This window comes from Bos grunniens, chromosome 10, assembly GCF_055505025.1.
Source record: "Bos grunniens cultivar Pamir isolate PY7600 chromosome 10, Bosgru_T2T1.0, whole genome shotgun sequence".
Taxonomy (NCBI): Eukaryota; Metazoa; Chordata; class Mammalia; order Artiodactyla; family Bovidae; genus Bos; species Bos grunniens.
The window spans coordinates 31,164,864-31,184,092 of record NC_141174.1 but is presented as its reverse complement, the minus strand read 5'-3'; the positions used below and the strand labels follow the sequence as shown (position 1 = coordinate 31,184,092).

General features: G+C 36.8%; 1 protein-coding gene across 1 annotated transcript in view; it reads left to right on the top strand.

The window, feature by feature from the left end:
- The window catches only part of LRRC9 (leucine rich repeat containing 9), a 120,505-nt gene extending 101,579 nt beyond the window's left edge, over nt 1-18,926 (top strand). The window contains exons 28-33 of the mRNA XM_086320436.1: nt 2,222-2,439; nt 4,541-4,609; nt 9,314-9,454; nt 13,993-14,137; nt 16,149-16,317; nt 18,776-18,926. Coding sequence (XP_086176562.1) covers nt 2,222-2,439; nt 4,541-4,609; nt 9,314-9,454; nt 13,993-14,137; nt 16,149-16,317; nt 18,776-18,815 — 782 coding nt within the window. The 3' untranslated portion in view covers nt 18,816-18,926. The remainder of the gene's footprint in view (nt 1-2,221; nt 2,440-4,540; nt 4,610-9,313; nt 9,455-13,992; nt 14,138-16,148; nt 16,318-18,775) is intronic.
- The last annotated feature ends 303 nt before the right edge of the window (nt 18,927-19,229 follow it).

The following is a 19,229-nucleotide window of genomic DNA, read 5'->3' as shown; positions in this document are numbered from 1 at the left end:
ATAAGATAAATTTCCCATATTTCATCCATTCTGAAACATTCCCTTTAATATTTTAACATCTTGAAATCAGGTGGTACCTTAATTGATGGCATAGTTTATCTAGCTGAGATTTTTTTCCCTTTCTTAGCATACACAAAATATTTACATATCTTAACAATGTTGACATCTTAAATTCTATGAAATATGTTAACTTACAAAGAGAAGAATTCCAAGAAAGTGGAATCACATATTCAGTAATTTATTAGTTTTCTAGGACTGCCATAACAAAGTACCACAGACTGGATGACTTAAACAACAAAAATTTATTTCCTCACAGTTTTTGGCCAGAGTCCAAGATTAAGATGTCAGCAGGGTTGGTCACTTCTGCAGCCTCTTTTCTTTACTTGTAATTGTACTCTGTATCTTTGCATGGTCTTCCCCTCTGTGTCTATGTCCTAATCTCCTCTTCATATAGACACCAGTGATACTGGATTAGTGCTCACCTAGAGGATGAGATGGCTGGATGGCATCACTGACTGGATGGACATGAGTCTGGGTGAACTCCGGGAGCTGGTGATGGACAGAGAGGCCTGGCGTGCTGCGATTCATGGGGTCGCAAAGAGTCGGACACGACTGAGCGACTGAACTGAACTGAACTGAATGACCTCATTTATTTAATATTAGTTACCTCTTTGAAGACCCAAATACAGTCACATTCTGAGGGACTAGGGATTAGGACTTCAACATACAAATATGAGGAGACACAATTCAGTCCAATAATAAACGAGGATAAATAGTGGGTGAAAGACTGAATGACATAGTAGTAGCAGCACTGTAAAAGGTCCAGGTTAGGCCTAGTGTTGCTACCGTTATGTCATTCAGCAAGACAATTTCTCTGACCCTCAGTTTTCTGATGATTCAGTTCAGTTCAGTCGCTCACTTGTGTCCGACTCTTTGCGACCCCATGAATCCCAGCACGCCAGGCCTCCCTGTCCATCAACAACTCCTGGAGTTCACTCAAACTCAGGTCCGTCAAGTCAGTGATGCCATCCAGCCATCTCATCCTCTGTTGTCCCCTTCTCCTCCTGCCCCCAGTCCCTCCCAGCGTCAGAGTCTTTTCCAATGAGTCAACTCTTCGCATGAGGTGGCCAAAGTACTGGAGTTTCAGCTTTAGCATCATTCCTTCCAAAGAAATCCCAGGGCTGATCTCCTTCAAAATGGACTGGTTGGATCTCCTTGCAGTCCAAGGGACTCTCAAGAGCCCACATATGAGTGATATCATATGGTATTTGTCTTTCTCTTTTTGACTTATTTCACTTAGCCTGATAATCTCTAGGTCCATTCATGTAGTTGCAAATGAAATTATTTCATTCTTTTTTATGGCCGAGTAATATTCCGTTGTATACATGTACCACATCTTTATCCATTCATCTGTCTATGGACATTTACGTTGTTTCCATGTCTTGTAAATGGAAGTGGCTCTTGTAAATAGTGCTGCAGTGAACATTGGAGTGGAAGTATCTTTTTGATTTATTGTTTTCTCCAGATAAATTCCTAGGAGTGGGATTGCTGAATAATATGGCAACTCTATTTTTAGTTTTTTGAGGCAGCTCCATACTGTTCTCCACAGTGTCTGCACCAATTTATATTCCCACCAGTAGTATAGAGGGTTTCCTTTTCTCCACACCCTCTCCAGAATTTGCTATTTGTGCACTTTTTCATGATGGCCATTCTAATCAGTGTGAGGTGGCACTTCATTGTAGTATGAATTGCATTTTGTCTAATAATGAGTGATATTGAGCATCTTTTCATGTGCCTCTTGGCCATCTGTATTTCTTCTTTGGAGAAATGTCTATTTAGGTTTTCTGCCCATTTTTTATTTGGGTTGCTTGTTTTTCTTGTTATTGAGTTGTATGAGCTAGGAAGCATATCTTTTGCACCATTTATACATCTACTTTTATCAGTATCAACTATTGTAGCACTTAACTGTTGAAGAGACAGATTGGGTCAATTCACTACATTTTCTACATCATATCTTGATCTTTCACACATAAAGGAATAATTTTACCTAGTATTATTTGATGATGATGCTACCTTCCTATAAATTAATGTTTTCCTCCTTGGAAACATGTTCTTTTAATACTTCACTTTTAAAAAATCATTTGATAAAAATATTTAAACAAAGATAGTTAACTTATTCAGTTTGGGCTCACTTGACGTATCATGAGTTACCTTTTTTCAGGAAATGAAATCAGTCAAATTGAAGGACTTGACAACTTAGAAGTCCTTCAAGAATTGGTAGTGGACCATAACCGCATCAGAGCGTTTAATGACAGTGCCTTTGCCAAACCAAGCTCTCTGTTGGCACTTCACCTGGAGGAAAACAGACTACGAGAGCTGAGCAAATTACAACCTTTGGTAAAACTAGAGAAACTCTTCCTAGGATATAATAAAATCCAGGTAACATTATTTTGTTTTGTTATAAGATTTGCAAGACTTAACCCCTCTAAACAGAAAGCTGTCAAACACACCAATGAATATTTTGCTAGTGAGCTACTTATCACTTATATGACATGTAAATACTCTGGGATGCAGAAATGCTCACCCTACTTCTAGACTTATAAACCTGACCAACCCACATGCATCTGCCTGGATATCCTCTAAGAGATCTTTTTAGTTCCTGACTGCTGTTGGTCCGAGCTGTTTGTGCATCTCAACCCCAGACTCCCTCTGGGCCTTTAAGCTTAACATTTGTACTTGGTCTACGTTACGTTTGAATCAACTCCTGATAATGAACTTTGACTTGGCTTTAATGTTTCATCTTCCCCACTAAAGGCTTCCTGCCTTTGTTTCACCTGATCATAATTCAGCCTATTTCCATTAGGCCACTGCCCCAACCAGCCCTGTCCAAGCTGTCTTCTGAGATAGTATGCAGATAAGTATACACATAATCATACACAATCCTAACATTTCTCTTAGTATTTCGCTGATGATTGGTTAGCCCTCCTTGTACCAATTTTGTTATTTCTTCCCATACCTCTAAGACAACCTTGAAGACAAACTGAACTGTGTACTGCCCCACAAGGGCAGGGACCAAGTCTTTCTTGCCCAAATTTGTATTAGTATATAGCATTGTGCCTGGTACATAGTAGATACATGATTAATATTTGTTTGTGGCTCTACTTGCTGAAGTTCAGGAAGATTTTCTGGAGTGATATAAAAGCCTGAGCAGTACCCTTTTCTACCTAGCAACTAGGAAATATATATACAGAGAAAGTAACATACAATCAATATATCAAGGTTCAAACAACATTCATCTGAGAAGATGAATGCCAAAGCTGGCAACAGTTCTTTCAAAGCTTTATCTAGAAGAAATCTAAATTAGGAAAATTGCGTTCCTGTAGGAACTCTTTTCAGTGATAGAAATTGAGCTAACACAAAGGATTTGTCAAATCAGACTTATATGAATCTGAGACTTTACCCAGTATCAAGCTTTACTAATAATTTCAAGGATACACATGGTTTGGGGCCTTCTCTAAAATAGGTGTAAATTTTTTTTATAGTTACTCGATGAATTGGCTAAACCTACTTGGCATTCCAAATAAGAATAGGAGCATATCAAGAACCGTTTCATTACTGTGAACTAGCAACCACCTTATGGAGAAGGCAATGGCACCCCACTCCAGTACTCTTGCCTGGAAAATCCCATGGATGGAAGAGCCTGGAAGGCTGCAGTCCATGGGGTCGCTAAGAGTCGGACACAACTGAGCGACTTCACTTTCACTTTTCACTTTCATGCATTGGAGAAGGCAATGGCACCCCACTCCAGTGTTCTTGCCTGGAGAATCCCAGGGACAGGGGAGCCTGGTGGGCTGCCATCTATGGGGTCACACAGAGTCGGACACGACTGAAGTGACTTAGCAGCAGCAGCAGCAACCACCTTAAGCTGATTGTGTTGCCTAAATTTTGTCAGCAATAGCGTTTTTAAAAATAACTTTGCAAAAACAAAAATGTATTTGCAAACTTTCACCAATGTTAAATAATGATAAATAATCCCATTCAGTAGCAAAAGCAACTCATTTAATTAGAGAAGCAGTTTTTCTACCATATATATTCCCAGCAAATATGTCAGTATTCAGTCCATTCAACATGACATGCTCCATCCTGGTTAAGGTTGTGCTTGATATATACCTTTGAAATTGTTTAGACTAGAATTCACCTCCTTTTCCATACATCTAGGTCAGTCCTCTTAGGAATTAACCAAATACAATCTGAGTTTTAGAATAGATCATAACTCTTCTGAAAAAATAGGGTCTTTCCTAACAAGGGCTGCTGTGTGGCCTGTTTTCCATGTTGGCACATCATCTTTACCCAATCATGTATTTGAAATCAATAGTAAACAGATCTATCTTTAATCAACAATACAGAATATTGTCACTCAAGCTCATTTCAGAAGATTCAACTTGTTACAGTCCAGCACCTACATATAATAACTTCAAATCAGCATATATTTGAAGATGTTGGATAACCAAATAATAATTTACTGCTTAATTTTTAATAGGATATGGCAGAACTGGAAAAACTTGATGGTATATCTTCCCTCAGAGAACTTACAGTTTATGGCAATCCAGTGAGTGTTATTTTTCTAATTTATCAGTTAATTTACTTTAAATATAATCTATAGTTGTATATAATTTATTTTTATATACTGTGATAAAATATTTAATTTTATCTGTTTCCACATGCACAGACAAGTTATCCAATTTATTATTGACAAATACAACTTATTGACTAGTGTCTTCTTCCAACTGATTACAATATAAATTGCCATTGTCATATACAACAGGGTCTACTTCTTGGTTCTATTTTGTATTCATTGGTCTATTTGTCAGTCCCTATAACATTATCAGTCTATGTTAATTACTTAAGTTTTATAGTAAGTCTTGATATCCGGTTGAGTAGGAACCTCTAATTTTCCCTCTCCTCCTTCTTCTCTCTTTTTTCCTTCACTGTCTTAGCTATCCTTGGACCTTTACACTTCCTGTGAGTCTCAGGGAACAGCTTCTCAAGTTATCTGAGAATCTTGTTGATAATTTAATTGGGAATTGGAATTGCATTGTATTTATAAATTAATTTGGGGGAAAATTGCCACTTTTACTGTTGGAGTCTTTGAAGGGATAAAATAAGCAACCACCCTTACTCACCTAAAATTTGAACAAACTGAGAAATGTGACCGTGGCAGACAGAGAAGTGAGAGTGTTTTGCTTAGTTTAGAATTTTGACAAAGCCAAATGGCCCTGCCAACAGTTGCCAGAATTAATCCTGATGACTCAGTAGCGGGAATGGTTTGACTGAGGCCTTTCCACATGGAAGGAGAGCTTCTCCTGCAGGAGCAAAAGCAATAAGCTCTTTCTGAAGATAAAAGACAGGAACTAAATGACCAGTTTAATCTTCCCAGATTTATCAGTTAAGTCACTCTACTTCCCCAAGTAGAGGAGTGAAGGGACTGAGACAGCCGTAATGCCACATCACAGAGTTACTTCCACCAAGAAAGAAACACAGTAAGCAGTCTCCCCCAATATTTTTAGCTTTCATTCTTCTAATTCACAAATGTAAATATCCCTATGTTTATTTTATGTCCTTCAATAAAGGTCTGTGATTTTCTCCTAAAAGTTTTAGTCATCTTTGGTTTAATCATCCTGTTGTTATATTTTTTTTCATTTCTGTTCCTTTAACAGCTGTTTTAAACAATATCTTTTTTATATTTTTCTAGTTGTTTGCTGCTAGAGTATAGAAATTCTGATTTTTTGCATATTACTCTTTATCCAAATAGCTTCTGAACTCTCTCTTAAATTCTAATGGATTGTAAATTTTGTTGGATTTTCTCTGTAGACAATCATAATATTTGCAAACAATGACTCTAATCTTTCTTTCCAATCTATACGGTTTTATTTCCTTTACACCTCTCAGTGTACTGACTAGGACGTCTAGTACAGTATTCAATAAACACACTCACAGTTACTGACTTCAAAGAATGCTTCTAAATTGTCACTATTAAATATGATGTTTGCTATAGGCCATGGGTAGATAACCTTCAGCATTTTAAGGCAGTCCCTTTCTAATTCCAGTTTGCAACTTGTTCTTATCAGGAATGGACACTGGATTTTAACTAATTGGTAATATAGTATTTATCTTTAATCTGTTAATATGCAAATTAAATTAATAGAATATAGTGCTAAACCATCCTTAAATTCCTGGGATGAATATTACTTGGTCATCTTTTATACTTTACTGGATTCATTTGTTAAAATTTCATGTAACATATTTGTGACCCCATGGACTATACAGTCCATGGAATTCTCCAGGCCAGAATACTGGAATGGGTAGCCTTTCCCTTCTCCAGGAGATCTTCCCAACCCAGGGATTGAACCCAGGTCTCCCACATTGCAGGCAGATTCTTTACCAGCTGAGCCACCAGGGAAGCCCAAGAATACTGGAGTGGGGTAGCCTATCCCTTCTCCAGGGGAATCTTTCTGACTCAGGAATCAAACCAGGGTCTCCTGCCATTGCAGGCAGATTCTTTACCAGCTGAGCTAGAGAGAACTCTCCAATTAATTTTATGAGGCAAAACAGCATTGATCAACTTGAAAAGAATAGCATAAGAGAATAAAATCATAATAATTTTACTTATTTCCATAGAGATATGTTGAACTTCCCTGGTAGCTCAGTTGGTAAAGAATCTGCCTGCATTGCAGGAGACCCTGGGTCAATTCCTGGGTTGGGAGGACCGACCCCCTGGAGAAGGGATAGGCTACCCACTACAGTATTCTTGGGCTTCCCTGGTGGCTTGGCTAGTAAAGAATCCACCTGCAATGCAGGAGACCTTGGTTTGATCCCTGGGTTGGGAAGATCTCTTGGAGAAGGGAACTGTCTATCCACTTCAGTATTCTGGCCTGGAGAATGCCATGGACTATATAGTCCATGGGGTCACAAAGAGTCGGACATGACTGAGTGACTTTCACTTCCACTTCCTCTCTTTTTCTAGTCTGTGAATTAATTTATATAAAAGAAGACTTGTATGTTCCTTGAAGGATAATTAGATCTTATCTCTAAAACCATCTGAACTTAATATTTTTTGAAGTTAGACTTTGAACAACTTATTCAAATTCTCTGACACGACTGAGAGACTGAACTGAATTGGATATATATCTTGTCATTTTCTATTAAACTGATAAGAACATATACTACAGTATACTTAAGAACATACGCTGCTGCTGCTGCTAAGTCACTTCAGTCGTGTCCGACTCTATGCGACCCAATAGACGGCAGCCCACCAGGCTCCTCTGTCCCTGGGATTCTCCAGGTAAGAATACTGGAGTGGGTTGCCATTTCCTTCTCCAATGCATGCATGCATGCTAAGTCGCTGCAGTCATGTCTGACTCTGTGTGACCCTATGGATAGTAGCCCACCAGGCTCCTCCGTCCACAGGATTCTCTAGGCAAGAATACTGGAGTGGGTTGCCATTTCCTTCTCCATTAAGAACAGATACTAAGTTCAATATTGAGAACTTACATTTTTCAATAAAATTGTCCTTTTATCTAACTTTTAAATGTACTTCCATCATAATACTTTCATAAATTTTTAAAATCTTGATTATATCTGTGTTTTGTCACCTATTTCATAGCTAAATTATTTTTTTTTTGCTTTTTCGCTCTTGTATTTGAGGAGTCTTACTATCGTACTAGTCTCTTCAAATAACCATATTTTGGATTTATCAAGTATAATTTTTCTTTTTTTAGTTCATTAATTTCTACCCTCTATCTTTAGTTTCTTGGAATTACTTTAAAAAAAATCTGAAGTAGTAGAATGCCTACTCATTAACTTTTAATATTTCTTCTAAATTAATAAATGTTAGGATACAAAATACTGCTTTAGCAACAGCCTAAAAGTTTTGATATGTAGTGTTTTCCCAGTTATTTCTTAGAATCTACTTTACAAAAGATTTCTTCTTTAACTGTGAATTATTGAAGTGTGATAATTTCAAACCTGTTATGTATTTCTAGTTATCTCTTTGTCATTTATTTCTAGTGTTGCTATATTTTAATCAGAAGAGACATTTTATACAGTATTTGGTTTTATGAAACTTGCTTTGTGGCCTAGAATGTGGTTATTTTTTAAACTCAATTTATGACTTAGAGATCACTCTTCATTAATATATATGTATCTACTACATTAAAAAAATAGATTATTTATTCCCTTTTGATAATGTTTCTTTCTTCCTTCCTTCCTTTCTTTCAATCACAAACAGTGCTGCATACATCTGTGTTGTCAGTCCCCCAGATCATATCCATATTCAGAGATTTGCTAGAAGATTTGCTAAAAGTCATGGGACTTAGCATATAGTTGTACTCATGGCTAAAGGTTTATTACTGTGACATAATGAGGATACAAAGCGAGGTGATGAAGAAAAAAACATAACCAGAGTCAAGGAATCCATGTGCAAGCTTCCTTATGCTTTTTTCCTCACATGAGGGAATCACACAGTGTACACTCCTCACCCAATAACAAATGTTGTTTTCTGACCAGGAAATCCCATTAGATTTAATGGATTTCAAGGATTTTTTTTGGAGGCTTGTCACATAGGTACCCTCTGCCTATCACATACAAAAATTCCAGGACCTGAGAAGGAAAGCAGGTTGCACAAGAATCTTACTGTTTGTAAAAGTAGTCTAGGCATAATGAATTACCTTTATCACTTAAGGAATGGTGGGAAATCTTCCAAAATCCAAGTACCAAACACTTGTTAAAACTTACCCTTGCAAACAGATCCTTCTAAAGTTAACAGCCTCAAACTGACTATGTTAACTCTTTCACACACTTTCTCATGCATATATGCAAGTAATTTTAGAGTAGGTTAACACTATGAAGTGATGATTCATACAGTTCAACAGATATGCATTGAATTAAATTGCATAGTACCTATGGGAAATTGTAAGTTTCAAACTAATTACTTATAAGTAAACTTTTATAATATAATCCTATTCATGAGTTGGGATTGCCTGTAGTTAATGAACAATATCATATACTCTTCAAAGAAACTAAACCTCCACATGGTAGTTTTGGTTTAAAAAAAAAAGCTCTTATCTTCATTTAGCGTAACAGAAAATTGAGAAATCTTTTTAAAAGGGACTTTGTATTTGTATCATTTAATATTATATATTAGCTGTTACCTGTCATCTTTGCTGTCTGTGCTAAATATCCTTCTCTATAAAGGTTAATTATTGAAATAAAGAGCTTTTTTAAGGAATGAATTGTTACTTTTAACTTTATTCAGATTTGTAGAAAAATGCTACATCGCCACGTGCTTATATTTCGACTGCCTAACTTACAGATGTTAGATGGAATTCCTGTGAATTCAGATGATAGGGCAAAAGCTGAATTTCACTTCTCTGAACTACAAGCAAAGAAAAATTCGGTAATAATTATTTACACTTTTCCTTTTAAAATATATAAATTAGTAGTAGATGAACATTATGTCATGTTTTTTACTTAAATGTTTAAATCTAGTATATGATGCTTCTGTAGACTATTTTAGTATGTATTTAATGATTATTGTCAAAAGCAGCTTGATCTGGTGAATAGAGCACATACACACACATAGAAACTAGGAAAGCTGTTCATTATAAAAACATACTTTAATGTAGAGCAAGTTATTTAAAACCGTGTGCCTCTTGTTCCATATGTCAGGTGCTGCTAGAAGTTAAGAAACTATAACATATCACTCTTATAAACTGTGACTACCAATAAAACTCTTTCCCTTTCTATCTCCTAAATGGAAAGAGTTTTATTGTTCATGGACCTTTTGCCCATGAATCCTAGTAAGATATCTGACTGTGATAGGGAAGAGGTTAGAGAGGGAAGAAGCCACAGAAGCATATCATTTGGTAATTCTATCATTGACCACCAGGATTTTTCATAGCCATCTTCAAAAGACTAAACTTAACACAGAAAAGCTATGGTTTTTGAGCAAAGAAGTAATATCATTAGAGCTGTGCCTTTGAAAAGTTTAAGGAAGAAAAGCCTAGAGGCAGAGAAATAAACTAAGAGGTTTTTAGGATAATCCAAGAGAGAAATTATGAAGACCTGGACTAGGGTGGGGCAGTGAAATGTAAGTAAACCTCTAATGTAAGTTGAAGCCAGAGAGCAAGGGCATTAGTCAGTGAACAAAGATTACTTTTAAAAGTTAATTGAAGAGGAAAGAGATAAGACTACTGTAGATGCTTGGCTTACCCCACACTCTCCATTCTCTCTATAAAACAAACTAACCAATTCCTAGCATTTAATACTAGTAGGCTCCTCTCTGACATCTGCCTTCAGCAATAGAATCACAGATTTATTAAAAGTTGGCTGTGTTTTTTCAAAAACTTACGCCAATCTTTTATTTTAAATAAATAGATATACAAATACACATTTTAAATTATTATTTCCATGTTTTTTTGAAAACCAAATGAAATCCTCTGCAGAATCTGGACAAAGATCAACTACACACATACACAAATAATATCAAATTAGGTTGGGAGAAAAAAAACCCTGCAAAATAAGGGAGAGAATTATAAAAAGTCAGATAAAATATGTGGGGAAATGTTTAAAAATCTAGGCAGTTTCTTGTATTCACATTTTCTCCATATGTTGTTGAATTCTTGTTACTTTAATGAAACCAAACTGGAAATTGTGATGGCTTTATCAGTCAGACCAAATACCAGGCAAAGGATACTTCCTTACAGAAAAGGCGTTGGCCCTTCATCCAAAGATGGGTGGGCCCATGTACTTTTATGTTTTAAAATCTTTTAAAGGTCTAATTCTTATTATTTCCTGGACTTTTTTTTTATTAACCAAGGGAATTCTATTATAGATCAAAATAGCTGTAGAGACATGTGAAACTTACAGTTGTACAATGTTAATAAAGATTATCTAGATTAGGCAAAGGAAATTGGTTCATATACAGGTTATATCTACAAAAGTTTTTCTAAGAACTATGCTTTGTGAAAAACAATGTTAGCTACTAATCTATATGATACAATTGACAGCACCATCTAAATGTCATCTACCAAAATTATTGTCACTGTCTCTAGTCTTTAAAAAGAGAACAAATAAAATTTAGTCCAAAGATTTAAGCTTCCTTTCCCTTTCTCTTATATTCCATAAGCAAGTCACTTCTTCCTTCCAGAAGTGAAAAACTAAAGGAAACTTTAGTTTCTTGTTGCTGTTATAACAAATTACCTCAATTTTAGTATCTTCAGACAACACAAATTTATTATCTTAAATTTCTAGAGATCCTAAGTCCAAAAATTAGTCCTGTAGAGCTAAAAGCACAAGTATTGGCAGGGCTGCAATATCTTCTGGAAGCTCCTCAAGAGAATTTGGTCTTTGCCTTTCAGCCTTCTAGAGGCTATCTGCATCCCTTGGCTCATGGCCCTCTTCCAACAAATAGCATAACTTTGGCCTCAGCTTCCATCATAACATCTTCTCTCCATTGTTATAAGGATGTTTGTGATTGTGATGGGCCTACCTAGTTAATACGGCATAATCTCCCCATCTCAAAATCCTTAATTTAATTATATCTGTACAGTCCATTATACCACATAAAGCATTCACAGGTTTTGGAGACTGGGATGTGGACATCTTGATGGGGGGTAGCATTATAATGTCTACCATACCACATATGTGAGGCCTCCAGTGAGAGACCTGTATGAATTGTAACATTAAATTTTATAAATTCTATTTTAAGGTAATGCTGGCTACGTTTAAAAAATTCCATATAACTTCATAAATACTAAATTCCTTATGAAGAAATCACTCAGAGCAACTTCAAAGATATCAGTTTCCATATATATTTTTAACTGGTTTAATATAGCAAAAAAAAAAAAAAACATAAACTCAAATTTTAGTCATTGATGGATGTGTATTTCACTAAATGTTTTTTTTGGTTCTTTTCTATTTATCATATAGTGAACTAACATTTCCCCCAGTGTATACTATGATTTCAGAGAAGGCAATGGCACCCCACTCCAGTACTCTTGCCTGGAAAATCCCATGGACAGAAGAGCCTGGAAGGCTACAGTCCATGGGGTCGCTGAGGGTCGGACACGACTGAGTGACTTCACTTTCACGCATTGGAGAAGGAAATGGCAACCCACTCCAGTGTTCTTGCCTGGAGAATCCCAGGGATGGGAGAGCCTGGTGGGCTGCCGTCTATGGGGTCACACAGAGTCGGACACGACTGAAGCGACTTAGCAGCAGCAGCATACTATGATTTGTTTTCAGTGATTCTAGATACCTATTCTTGCTATTTGAATCAGTGCCATATGTAAGAATAGAAAGAATATCTTTCCATTTATCCTATATATATATATATATTTTATTTTACAGTTAGGTTTTTTAATATTCATTTATATATGATTAGTGAAATAAAGGGAGTATTTGAAGTCTTTATTTCAGATAAATCTATTTTTTAAGATACAATAATAATTTTTATTTTCCTGTCCAGAACAAAATTGAGTTATTATTTCATTTAGCTGTTCAGAAGACATAAGAATAGAATACTTTTCAAGTGTTATCAGTTCATTCGAATGTATTGTCCTTTGTTTTAGTTGCTGTTGTTCTTTTATTCTAACAGCAAATAAAGAGGGAATAAATGAAATCTAAAGTTGCCCTTTAAACCATAACATTTTGGTGCTTTGGTTTCAGAAGAAATTTGACAGCTTTCTAGATTAGTGATGGGAAGAAACTCCAATGAAGGAATTAGTTAAGGAATTTGGGATCTGCTTTACTAAAAGGCCTGATACCTTAGTGCTCATGACAAAGCTGCATTTTGGTTACATTTTCTGAAATATGAGGGAAATGTATAATTTTACAGAAATGCATAAGCCTTTATCTCTAGATAAATTGAATTATATATTCAGAATTCATATTTTTTAAAGTATAAACGAGGTCAGTCTTACTAAAGACAGAGCAGGCATACATTTCTAATAAGTGTCCAGTGACACTATTAGTGACACTAATAGTGTCCAGTCTATAATACCCCTCTCCTCCATCTGTTGATTCCTGAAGCTCTTTTAATTTGTTGATTCCTGAAGCTCTTTAACCTCTTAATTCGGAAATCCTGTGTACAGAGGAGGCTGGTGGGATATAGTCCATGGGGTCCCAGAGTCGGACTGAATAGCTAACACTTTCACTTTAATTCTCAATTAACACAAAATGTAAACACTGTTTAGAGGGTTAGTGCACTCACTAAAAGTGATTCTTGTAAGATGCTTTTCTTATATTAAGTCGTTTCATTCCTGTCTGACTCTTTTCAACCCCACGGACTATAGCCCACCAGGCTCCTCTAGGTCTGTGGGATTCTTCAGACAAGACTACTAGAGTGGGTTGCCATGCCCGCCTCCAGGGGATCTTACCAACTCAGGGATCAAACCCACACCTCTTATGTCTCTTGCATTGACAGGCGGGTTCTTTACCACTGCACTGCCTGGGAAGCCAAATGCTTTCCTTAGTCCCCACTTTATTTACTTGTTTTTGAAAAACTAATTAACTGCAAGACAATTGAAGAGGTAATGTGAGGAGTACAAGGATGTAGAAGATATAACTCTTACCATCCAGAAACTCCTGTTCAGAAAAAAAGATATTACAAAAGAGGAAAGGCTTATTTCTCATTTTCCTAATTTTATATTACCATGTTAGGACCCTTTGGAATGGGGAGGTGCCATCACACTAAACTGTTGTGATGCGTACAATGCAGTCTGAAAAAAATAAGGTTCTGATGGGGGGTTAAGGACCCCAAAGGCTGTCTATTTCACTGTTTTTGCCTCTCTACCAACTCTGAGTTAAGGCAACCATTTAATTTCTGACCTAAAAATTTTAAGTTGAATTTCAAATGGGGCTTGTGGTAAGGCTAAGCCTATTGATCTGAGTTTTAGAGGCAAGGTGTTCTTAACTTTTGTTTTTATCATGTAGTTTATTCCTGTTACCAGCTCTCCTGTGGATGGTACATCGTTTAGCCAAATGAAAGCTCCTCCCATAAAGATAACAAATGTATTTCTGCCTGGTGGATTTAGCCATTACTTGGGATCTGACTTCACTTTAACTCCTGAAGTTGAAGGTATTTTGAGAGTTTCTGAATGAATGTAAAAAACAAAACAAAAAAAACACTCCATTTGATACAAAAATCTCACTTTGATTTCTAATACTACTTAAAATTGCCTATTTTAAATTTACAAATTTACACTTCCTAAAAGTGAATTTGTGTTCAAGTTTCATGTGATCATTCTGATTTCAAAGAATCTATTGTATTTTTTGGTTCTACTCAACTACTAATATGTTGTAGTTAAAGATTTGCTTGCACTTAGAACTTTGTGATACTTACTGGATTTTTCTTGGTATTTCCTTTCAAAGCTTTTATTCCATTTTGTGTATTTCATAGCAAATGACTACTAAAACCTGTAGTGCATTCTGCTAAAAGTAGAGGTTTAAAAATATTCATAACAACAGACTCTTGGCGCTCAAAACGTGTCTTACAAAGTGAAGATCAAACTTCATCCTTGAAACCACAATATTATTTTGTATATTCATGAAGCTATTAGTAGGGAAGTGTTTCAAGAGGTAGCTCTGTAAAGGAAGAAAGTATATTAAAATGTCAAGGCATGGAAATGGTTCATTCTATTATTACATTTGCATTCAGGCTTAGATGAAGCCTTTTCCCTAATTCCAGATGTTGTCTGGCTATCATTTTTATGAAATTGGGGGTAGCTAGAAGACCTTGCTTCTTGGAAGGAAAGCTATGACAAAATTAGATAGTGTATTAAAAAGCAGAGATATCACTTTGCCAATGAAGGTCTGTATAGTCAAAGCTATGGTCTTTACAGTAGTCATATATGGACGTGAGAGTTGGACTATAAAGGAGGCTGAGCACCGAAGAATTGATGCTTTCGAACTATGGTGTTGGAGAAGACTCTTGAGAGTATCTTGGACTGCAAGGAGATCAAATCAGTCATTGCTAAAGGAAATCAACCCTGGATACTCATTGGAAGGACTGATGGTGAAGCTGAAGCTCCAATACTTTGTCCATATGATTGCGAAGAGCTGACTCATTGGAAAAGACCCTGATGCTGGGAAAGACTGTAGGCAAAAGGAGAAGAGGGCAGCAGAGGATGAGATGGTTAAATAGCATCACCAACTCAATGGACATGAACTTGGGGAAACTCCCGGAGATAAGGAGGCAGAGGGGCACCTGGTGTGCTACAGTCCATGGGGATGCAGAGTCGGACATGACTTAGTGACTGAACAACTCTTTCCCTGAGGGCTCACCTCTTCCATTCTTTTTAACATCTCACTTTGCCTCAGACTACTGTTAGACAATAAAATTCTAAAACTGAGTATCACAATAATGATAAAATGATCTAAAACCCTACTAAGAATAGTAGATCTTTCTATGCAATTATTCTAAAAAGAAACTCAATTTTTAAAAATCCAATATAATTTAGTCTAAGATGTTATTTTTAAACTTATTCTTTATACTTCTGCTTCCTTATAGCTTTAAGATTTAATCATAGTGAGAATTTTAATGCTTTTGTCCAGAAGACATAACTATCAGTAAAACTGGTATACCAAATTGTTATTAGCCTCCTTAAGAGTACAGTTTCATCACTATCATCTTCAGGAATGTCTTCAGTATCTTTTTTGGGGGGTGGGGGTGAGGGTTGGGGATTAGTTCAACCCTGGATTCATTTCCATAATTTTTTCCTGAGATATCTTTAAGATTCATTGTGCGACTACTTTTTAAGATTTTCTGGAAAAGTCCTATTTTTTTCCTATTTTCTGAGTATAGTACCCCAATTTTTGCTTGAGAAGTATGGTCACTTTATCTATGTATTTCTTTACAGCACACAGCTCTGGATATTTATATTTTTTAAAATTACCAAGAAAATATCAAATTGATTCACTAACTCAGAAAAATTTAAACAGCATTTAAGTGCTAGAAATATATTCCAATTTTAACTTTTATTTAAAATTTTTAATTCATGCTGTGAAATGTGTATAGCATACAGTCAATTGAAGGACAACCATAGCTTATTTTATTAATGCCTTTCATTGTTTCATAATTCTAATTTCAGACAAAAAATCCAAGAACGCAGGGATTCTAACAAATAATCCTCGGAGCATCCATGCAGAAATAGCTTTTCGGCAACTCAGGGGGATAAATCTCTCTCCATCTCTTTTATCGCACCAGAATATGGCATCTCCAAGTGCACAGATGTACCAGAGCAACCAGGATGAGGGAAGGTAAAGCTATTCTGTGTTTTAATATCACTTCTTATCATCAGTTCAGTTCAGTCACTCAGTCGTGTCCGACTATTTGCGACCCCATGAATCACAGCACGCCAGGCCTCCCTGTCCATCACCAACTCCTGGAGTTTACTCAAACTCATGTCCATCGAGTCGGTGATGCCATCCAGCCATCTCATCCTCTGTCATCCCCTTCTCCTCCTGCCCCCAATCCCTACCAGCATCAGAGTCTTTTCCAATGAGTCAACTCTTCGCATGAGGTGGCCAAAGTACTGGAGTTTCAGCTTTAGCATCAGTCCTTCCAAAGAAATCCCAGGGCTGATCTCCTTCAGAATGGACTGGGTGGATCTCCTTGCAGTCCAAGGGACTCTCAAGAGTCTTCTCCAACACCACAGTTCAAAGGCTTCAATTCTTCGGCACTCATCTTTCTTCACAGTCCAACTCTCACATCCATACATGACCACAGGAAAAACCATAGCCTTGACTAGATGGACCTTTGTTGGCAAAGTAATGTCTCTGCTTTTCAATATGCTATCTAGGTTGGTCATAACTTTCCTTCCAAGGAGTAAGCGTCTTTTAATTTCATGGCTGCAGTCACCATCTGCAGTGATTTTGGAACCCAAAAAAATAAAGTCTGACACTGTTTCCTCATCTATCTGCCATGAAGTGATGGGACCAGATGCCGTGATCTTCGTTTTCTGAATGTTGAGTTTTAAGCCAACTTTTTCACTCTCCTCTTTCACTTTCATCAAGAGGATTTTTAGTTCGTCTTCACTTTCTGCCATAAGGGTGGTGTCATCTGCAGATCTGAGGTTATTGATATTTCTCCCAGCAATCTTGATTCCAGCTTGTGCTTCTTCCAGCCCAGTGTTTCTCATGATGTACTCTGCATATAAGTTAAATAAGCAGGGTGACAGTATACAGCCTTGACATACTCCTTTTCCTATTTGGAAGCAGTCTGTTGTTCCATGTTCAGTTCTAACTGTTGCTTCCTGACCTGCATATAGGTTTCTCAAGAGGCAGGTCAGGTGGTCTGGTATTCCCATCTCTTTCAGAGCTTTCCACAGTTTATTGTGATCCACACAGTCAAAGGCTTTGGCATAGTCAATAAAGCAGAAATAGACTTCCCTGGTGGCTCAGACAGTAAAGTGTCTGCTTCTCATCATAAAACCTCCCAAATTTGCTAATCACGTATAGAAATAGGAAATATTGTTATATACTATTATGTATTTACTCTGTGAGCTGGGGGAAGACTGTCAGCATAAGGCTTATTCTCTCACATTCACCAAATCTTTCTCAAAGTCCAGCATATACATCATAATTCAAACAGAAATGGCTTTCAAGGTAGAATAGTGCTCACCTTGTACTTATGTGAGGGAATATTGAAACAACTATGGGAACCACTTTTAATTGTATTGTCTTCCAAGTCATTTCTCCTTCCTGAATATGCAAAGCAGTTCACTTATATTTTAAACAACAGATAAATTCAACTCTGAAATCACAAAGGCTGAGAATTATGTAAATTCTTCAGACTTCTTATAATTCCCACTTGCCCTTCCTCCAGTTTGGATCCTAGTCCTTAGAGACCAGCTGAAGGCCAAGGAACCTGATATTCTTATTAAGATTTCACTCTGCTGCCAAAGCCTATCCACCCAGATTTCCAGTTAATATTTGCCCTCTAGCTTCTTTGTCGGAGAAGGCAATGGCACCCCACTCCAGTACTCTTGCTTGGAAAATCCCATGGACAGAGGAGACTGGTGGGCTGCAGTCCATGGGGTCGCTGAGGGTCAGACACAACTGAGCAACTTCACTTTCACGCATTGGAGAAGGAAATGGCAACCCACTCCAGTGTTCTTGCCTGGAGAATCCCAGGGACGGGGGAGCCTGGTGGGCTGCCTTCTATGGGGTTGCACAGAGTTGGACACGACTGAAGTGACTTAGCAGCTTCTTTGTAGCCAATCTCTGGAACACCTATTAAGCCTGGCTCTTGCTGTACTGACTTTCCTGCTATAATCAGGCATGTCTCACTAAGTATATATTTACTGAGTATACTATGTTGATATCACGGGCTTCCCTGGTAGCTCAGCTGATAATCTGCAATGCAGGAGTCCCCAGTTCAATTCCTGGTTAGGAAGATTCCCTGGAGAAGGCAATGGCAATTCACTCCAGTATTCTGGCCTGAAGAATTCCATGTACAGAGGAGCCTGGCAGGCTACAGTCCCATGGGGTTGCAAAGAGTTGGACATGACTGAGCGACTTGCACTTCACTTTATGTTAATATCATATTTTTATATCAATGAGTTATCCTCATGATATTTTTCTCTCTTGTGGTGTCTTTTTGAAATTGTACACATATAAAATACAAAAATTATTTACTTCAGAATTACCTTAAGTTAGCTGATCCATTAAGAAATTGTCACCACTGTTTAACTCATAAATATTTTGTTTCTGACAGAATTCCTGGCAGCCACTTTACAAGATCAAATCGAATGTAACTGCCTAAAGAGAACTGAATATACACCAAGAAACCAATTTCCGCTTAGAAGTTGTGCAAAAACTAGCAGACAGTGTTGGTGATAAAAAATATATATAAGATAATCATGGTACTTATGTTACTGAAGCACTTCAGTTCCATATGAAGATAATCTCTATCATCCTTGGTGAATTTTATTTAATATCACCTCTCTTAAACCTTCTTTACAGTTACCTTATTCATTTGATTTTCTGTGTTAGAAAAATCATGAAATATACAACAATTTGAAAAGATACAAGTGACAGAAAATCAAGTCCAAAGAGTCAAATATTTAGTCATGTTATTGGAAGCATTTAGTTGTAAAATCTCATTTTGACTTGATATATAAAGACACTAAGCAAAGGTAATTTTAGGAAATAAGTATGTTTTCATTTGT